The 7860-nt window shown below is 32.3% G+C and overlaps 1 protein-coding gene across 1 annotated transcript; it reads right to left on the reverse strand.

Annotated features, from left to right (window-relative positions):
* Window positions 1-1557: 1557 nt before the first annotated feature.
* On the reverse strand, window positions 1558-4064 carry LOC132177942 (L-type lectin-domain containing receptor kinase IX.1-like). The gene is made up of 2 exons (XM_059590417.1): window positions 2523-4064; window positions 1558-2039 (listed from the first exon to the last, which is right to left on the reverse strand). The coding sequence occupies exons 1-2, from the start codon at window positions 4062-4064 to the stop codon at window positions 1629-1631; spliced, it is 1953 nt and encodes a 650-aa protein (XP_059446400.1). The 3' UTR covers window positions 1558-1628.
* Between the last annotated feature and the right edge of the window lie 3796 nt (window positions 4065-7860).

A 7860-nucleotide genomic window follows, 5' to 3' on the forward strand; every position in this document is an offset into this window, starting at 1 on the left:
ATATATATATATTATTTTAATTGAAAAATAATTTAAATTAATAAATTTTTTAATTGAAAAAAAAAAAAAAAAAAAGATGGCCAAAATTTTTGACGTGCTGAAATTTTTTTGACGTGTTGAATTTCAGCACGTCAAAAACTTTTTTGACGTGTTGAGTTCAGCAAGTCAAAAAAGATTTTGACGTGGCAGTGTTGCCATGTCAAAAACTTTTTGACGCGGCGACAGTGCCACGTCAAAAAAAAAAAATTTCGACGTGGCACTGTAGACACGTCAAAAATCTGAGATTTTTGACACCCACCCTTTTAACTGTTGCTAAACGTCAAAAACCACACGTCAAAAACCTCCTGTCAAAAATTATCATCATTTTTGTAGTGGTAAATTCTATTCCTTACAAAACAAAGGAATAGACCTTACAAAAAAAGGAATGACTATTCCGTAGGAATAGCCATTCCATTAGAGGAATAGACCTTACAAAACAAAGGAATGACTATTCCGTAAGAATAGCCATTTCATTCCAGGAATTTATTCCATAAACTAAACTGGCCCTGAGGGAAAGTGGCTCACAAAATGATTTATAGTAAGAAGACCAAAATGGTCAACAATTTTTTTTTTTTTTTTTTAATTGAATATACTTGAGTAATCTTTAGGAATTGTCTTTTTTATCATAGTAGTAAAGAAATTTGATGTGACTTTCAAAGGAAACCGTTAGATCAAAATTCAAGTATGATTCATCTAAAATTTAATGGTGATTTTAAAAGCCACATCGACTTTAGAAGGATAAAAAAAGGATAAAAAGATAGTCCCTAACATTACTCTTAATAATTATATTTAAAAACTAAAAAAGAAAAAGAAAAGAGATTAATGATTCCCATTCCTTAATGTTTGGAATGGATAAATATTAAATTGAATTCATTTTGCCATTATTTTATGAAAAATAATTATTATTTTGTATACTTAATACTTAATTTTGTAAAATGATATTCTTTTTTGTTTGACAAAAAAAAAAAAAAAGAATAAATACAAGATATAAAGTTTCAACTGTCTTTTTAGTAAAGTTTTGTCTTTTTTATATTTATTTATTATATTTATATAATATATACTATTTTTTTATAGAACAACAAATATAACATCTTTAATCCAAATTCAAATTAATGAGTTGTTGAAACTCGTTTTTTTAATTTCAAACTTGTTTTGTAATTTTCTGAACAATCATTTTAAACAATAATTATCAGAATAACATGGTCAACAATTAATTGTAAGGACAGCAGCCCATCCGCAGGAATGGTCCAAAAGTGACAATCCGAACGTGGGCACGCCGCACATGCATATGATAAGCCCGCGCTCCTTCTTCTTTATTGGCAGTTCTTGAAGAAGAAATCCCATAAAATATGGATTTTGACAGTTAATTAAATAATTAAATTTATATTTTTTATGGGCTTAAATTTTTATACTTTTATTTTTTCAAAGACGATGCAAGTAGGAATTGATTTAAATATCAAAATCTAATGGTTTCATAATTGACTCGACATTATTACAGGGAAACATCTATATAATCTAAAAATCGAGATCATAGCATGATTTTCACACACAACTATGAAACAAATACACCGATCCTTGTTAAAATGAATTTAACGTCCCAAGTTAATGGATGACAAAGACATCGTGGGCGCCGAATCCGTGCTTCCTGAATGGCTCGCAGCCGCAGTTGCAGGTACATTATAGTTGGCAACAGGCATCTTCTTGGGAAGATTTGGCAATGGTGCATCAAAATTGAGAACCTGCAAGGCCTGCCTTATGGATGGTCTCAGACTCGGATCCGGGTGGGCGCACCAGAGTCCAACAATCAACAAACACTCCATCTCTTTCATGTCAAACTCCAACAATGTCTTGTCAACTACTTCATGAAGCCTTTCATTTCCATACGAATCCCAAACCCATCCAGCAATTGGGACATGAGGACCCTCGTACTCGGCTTCTGTTGATCTTTTTCCGCATGCTATTTCCAGTGCCACTATACCAAAGCTAAAGACATCTGATCCCTGTTGCAAAATAAATTAAATTATTAAATTTATATATTTTTATTTGTTTAAGCTTTTGAGATAAGTTCTGATTTAATATCGTATGATTGCAAAGAGTTTAAGTTTGAACTCCGTTTCGGTCATTCATCAAGCTTTGCTTATAAAGAAAAGAGTTTGAATAAAAGTTGATGTGGCGCGGTTTCGCTATCAACCAAAAAAACCTATTTCTGTAATCAAATGTTATGGGAGAACCATACCACATCAAGTTTGATCATAGAAGGTCGATACTTGTCTATTACGTAGTAGTTCTCTAAAAGTAATGCTATTTAGTTGACTTCTATAAAACTAGGTGACGTGAAAGTAAAAATTAATCTTCGGATCAAGGCTATTATTTACTGCTACACCCTTAAGTTGACGTACAATTGTACAACAGTTTACTAAATAGTAATCGTGATTACTTCCTATAAGTTTAAATTTTTAAGAAAATTAGTGATTTAACGGCACCTTAGTGGCCTTGCCCGTGCTCGCATATTCTGGTGCAATATAACCCCAAGTTCCGGCTAGCCCTGTCGTCTTCACCCCTGCCTCTTCATCCATGAGCCTCGCTAGACCAAAGTCCCCAAGCCTCGCATTGAAATCTGAATCCAACATTATGTTGCTGGATTTGATATCCCTATGCACCACATATTGTCCCGATTCTTCATGCAGATAAAGCAATGCAGACGCAAGACCAAGGACTATCTTATGCCTAACTTCCCACTTAAGCTGCGTTCTACCTCCAAAAAGGTGGAAATCAAGGCTACCATTAGGCATGAACTCATAGACAAGAAGAAGAGCACTATTTTCATGGCACCAACCAATGAGTTGTACCATGTTTTTATGTCTCAATACGCTAATGATTTTTATCTCTGTTGTGTACGCCTTCTTTCCCTGATCGGACGGTCTAGAAACCTTTTTAACTGCCACAAACTGCTGCAACTCACTCAAGAAACCTTTGTAAACCCCTCCGAAACCTCCTTCACCAAGCTTGCCTTGTTCTGCAAAGTTGTTTGTGGCCCGAACAAGATCATTATAAGAGAACCTCTTAGGTCCTGTATGTTCAATTTCTTGTTCTATGAAATCACCATTCTTTTCACCCTCTTTTCCCTTTCCTCTACTCCTTTTTCTCCAAACAAACACCAACACTAAAACAATTCCACAAACTAAAAATAACCCACCAACTACACAACCAACAATTAATCCTGTACTAAAAGTACTACTAGTACTGCTGGGAACGGCCGGCCATAATTCCGTTGTAAATTCCCATGAAAGGATTTCATGAGTCTCGAAGTAATAGGCTGATCCAGCCGCAAAGCCAATGGATACCCACTCAGGCAAAAGTGATGTCAAGTTAACTCGATGTGAAAGGCTAACAAAAGGGTCGCTAGGGAAAGACCAGGATACGCTTAAATCATTGGCTTTTGAGTCGTAGCGGATTATTGCATCCACAATTACTCCATTTTTCATACTTCGGCTCAAATCCTGTTTCCTGTCGGATTTAATGGAGTTTATGTTGATGCCGACATGTTCCTTGTCGGTTTCATCCCATGTATTTCCATAGGTGTCAAACTCGATAGCAACCATATCTTTTCTTGGTATAGTGAAATTGTCACATTGGCTAAAGAGTGCAAGGCATCCTCCTGAAGCATATTCCGGGAGGAGAGAACCGTTGGGTGCAAGGAAGAAGGCGAGCCCATCTTGCCCTGGTGAAGTAACAGTTGATATTTTGAATGAAAAATGAGTAGTGAAGTCGGTGGAATTACCTGTAATGGGATCATAAAGATGCAGCTGTTCAGAATATACAGCTCGGCCGGCTGCAGTATTGTTATTGGGGTTACTGGTGAGGGAAAGACTTCCATTTTGGATGGCAGCAGTGCCATTTAATATCAGCTGCCTGCTATCGGCAAAATTATTGAAATTGAATGATAGAGCATGATTTAAAGGAAGATGGAAAAGTAGAAGCAGCAGGGAGAGAAACCAAAGAGTTCTAAGGATGCTGAGATCCATTTTGGGAAGAGAATGCATGCAATGGCAATTTTGGAGGTAATTTAAAGGGATACTAAAAATGTTAATGTGATCAAGAAGAGTACTAATTATTGGTGCTTGCCAGGAAAGTTTGTCTAGTTGCTTTTCAAAGGTATGCTAACAATGATTTGAGCCGAGACTTCGGATTGATGTGATAATGGTGCAGCCACATCAATTTCGGCACATGGGGTTGGCCAGACCACTCCATGGGACACAAGGTTTGGAGGTAGTCATGTCACCCCCAATCGGCTGGTATAAAGGTGGCTAAACCACCGCTATGCATTGGAGGGTTATATTGACAAATCAATGGAAATAAGATGCCATCACGGGCATCAATGGGAATAAGTAACTTATATTGACAAATCAAACTCCAAGAGTTGTGCATTTGATAATATATAGCATCACAAAGATTTAATAATTTTGAAGTATTCTTCTAAACACGTTTAGAAGAGGTATTATGAATACTATAATTTTTATTACAAAGTTATTTACTAATTGATATGACAATTCATTACCGATGAAATAATTAAACAAAATTATGTGCAAAATTTAACGCCTTAGCTTTTAATAGAAGTCGTAAGTAGAATTATGTGAATTTTCATGTCAAATAATTATGTGCAACATTTAACGCCTTAGCTTTTAATACAAGTCGTAAGTAAAATTATCTGAATTTTCAGATTAGATAATTTAAAAAGTAAATGCAAGACTCACATCATAAATATCATGCATAAAAGTTCTAGCTCCTGTCTTCCAGAAGCTACATACTCATCTCAAAACGAGGATGTACCAAAGCTTGTAATTTAAACTTTACATTGTAAAAATACGTCGAACATTGTCCTTACATAACATGTATACATCTAACTTGGTTTCCAAAAACTACCATAGAAGGCAGATCAAAATACTAAAACTGACGCATAGTAGGTCAACCCTTCTAAAAACTTTGGCTTTCTGTCAACATCATGAATACAAGTTAAGACAAGTGTACGGGTCCTCATTCTCTTGATTCTCAGCCGTCTCTGTAATATTACCACAACTTAACAAGTATCGCCATTTTTTTTTTTAATCGCAAAAATAATTAACCGCGTTTCTCAAAAAACAATATATATATGCGCGCGCACGTGTGTGTTTTCCTGGATGTTATATAAAATAATATATTAATATAAAATAAACTAAAATTAATGTGCTAGTGGATGTTATCTAATAGAATATATAATATCGTACCAACCACAAATTCCCTACTAAATTGTACTAAGTACATATAACACATATCAATATCATAAATATATATTGTCAATTGAGTTATAGTTAGAGTATATATATAAAAGCAGTGAGGAATTTTCATGCACTATATATATATATATATATAGATATATATGAAAGCAGTGAGGACTTTTCATGCACTGTATGTCCACTTTCTAGACACACCAAGAATAAATCCAAGAAAGATAGATATTGAAAAATACAGGAGATGTAAACATTTCCTTTAAATCCAAAAAAAAGTTTGGAAGTTTATCTCAATGCTAAGAATCCGAACTTCAAGTCTTCTGCATAATAATTGCCTGTACGTTGAATTCCACACGCACCTAATTATAAGCTGTTTGAAAAATACCGAAGCACTATTAAAATAGAAGAAAGTTGAAAAAGTTGATGTAAACATTTTCTTTGATGGATGTCATTTTATTGCGTCATAGAAAGGTCATAATCGATCTGACTGACTAACAAAATTCACAAAATACACCATTTAACAAATTTTTTATTCAATATTAAATTTAATTATTGTGAGTAATGCTCTCTAAATTAATGTAAAGAGAGTCCAAAAGTAAATTAACGTTATTATTGTTTTTTTTTTTTATTGTTTTTTTTTTTTCCTTTTTCATCTCAATTAAAGTAAAATTTTAATGCAAAGAGTTCAAAACTTGGTTTCATAATAAAATAAATTTTTTAATTAAAGTAGATAAATATTTAAAGCATTTGATGTTTAGTGATTTTAAAAAGTGGCTAGCTAAATCAACTAAAGTAAATTTTTAGAGTTAAATTTTAAAACAAATTTGAATAGTTCATTGTGAATGCTATTAAGCAAACTAGTCGAATAATAATATCAACCATATTTGGTTAATATTCACCATTTTTCTCTTCCGACTGACTAGTTAAAATAATTTTTGTATTAATATAAGGACAGAGTTTTCTTTCAAATTGGATTGAAGGAACTTCCTTTAATCCAATCTATAAAAATGACATATGTCAATTTTTTTAATAACATGTGAGATGCACATGAATTTTTAATATTATTTATTTCAACTTTGTCCTTATTATTAAAAAAATATGTTCATCTCACATGTTGAAATGACATATGTCACTTCTGGCTATTCACTATAGCATACTACATTAATAAAATATTGATTATTTCTTTTTCTCTCTCCTTTTTTTTAAAAAAAAAAAAAAAGAAAAGAACTATTAAAAAAGTCAAAAAAACTAATATTTAAATAAAATTAAAAATCTATCGGAGTGTATAAAAAAAAGTAGTTAAAATAAAAATTTTCGTTTTTTTTTAAATTATTTTATTGGAGATGCTCGATCCAAACACAGCTCTCTCTCTCTCTATTAGAAAACAATACTTTAAGAATGGTAAGAAATGAGTCAATATTTTAATGTAACCTAATGACGGTCTTGACATTTCAAATGAAATGGAAAACATCATATTCCCTTAAATTGATTCTCCCCTAATCATAAGTCCAATTCATAACTCACCTTTGTCGATCAACTCGAATAACTGGAGACTTTACTATTTCTAAAGGACGACGCACGTGCTAGGTAATCATAAGTCAATACTATACATTGTTGAGAATTTTCTCATCAAAATGTTTCATAGTTCAATTCTGGTAGCTAGTATGACATGTATGATATGTCACAACAGTTACATTCTCTGTACGTATTTGAATATGGTGCATCTTTGAATATAGGATAAGAGACTTTATCATCCACCTTAAGAATCTTCAAAGTAATTGGGCGTGTACTAGTTAGGATCGGATGAGAGTTTAATTTTCGAAATGAAAATCTCCAAACACTAATTAGCATTAGTACTCATTTTTTATTTTAATGTTATGTCAGGTTATGACTCAGTTGAATTTGAATGACCGCTTGTGGTTTTCATCGTCTAATTAATCACTCAGCGTGTCGGTGCAACTATGATCATACCTAGATAAAATAAATATGTGTGGTCTCCCTCGTTTGCCTTTTTAATTTATAAAAAATAAATTAAAAAATTAAAAAAAATTAAAAATAAAAATAAAAATAAAAAAGAAAAAGATAAGAAAAGATGGTGATGATGATGATGACAATGAGAGACTTTGTTTACGGTTGTTATGTCTCTTTACCAACATCAACCCAAAGACATAGATAGTTAAGTCAATATCAAAGTCCAATTGCATTATTTTGACACGTCAATTTATAAAAATGCAGTAACTCATGTTTGCCACGTCAATAAATTTTGACGTGTCTAAATAGACACGTCAAAAAAAATATTTTTGACGTGTTGGATTTTAACACGTCAAAAGTTTTTGATGTGTCTAACTAACACGCCAAAAATTACAATTAATTATAATTAAAAATTGGGAATTAATTGGTATCAAAAATATGTATTAAAAAAAAAATAAAGTAGTGAATTAATTTTAATTGGCATGAAAAATTAATTTTATTATATTAGTATAAATTAATTGGTATATATGTATACGTATATATCACATGCATGCCAATTAATATCACACACTCACACACACAC

This window comes from Corylus avellana, chromosome ca4 (genome assembly GCF_901000735.1).
Source record: "Corylus avellana chromosome ca4, CavTom2PMs-1.0".
Taxonomy (NCBI): domain Eukaryota; kingdom Viridiplantae; phylum Streptophyta; class Magnoliopsida; order Fagales; family Betulaceae; genus Corylus; species Corylus avellana.

What these genes read in the sequence shown, in the direction of transcription:
- LOC132177942 (XM_059590417.1), bottom strand. Translation starts at nt 4,064, where the DNA reads ATGGATCTCAGCATCCTTAGAACTCTTTGGTTTCTCTCCCTGCTGCTT. An exon ending in GCACGGGCAAGGCCACTAAG is followed by an intron (nt 2,040 to 2,522) that starts GTGCCGTTAAAT and finishes ATTTTGCAACAG; the next exon opens with GGATCAGATGTCTTTAGCTT.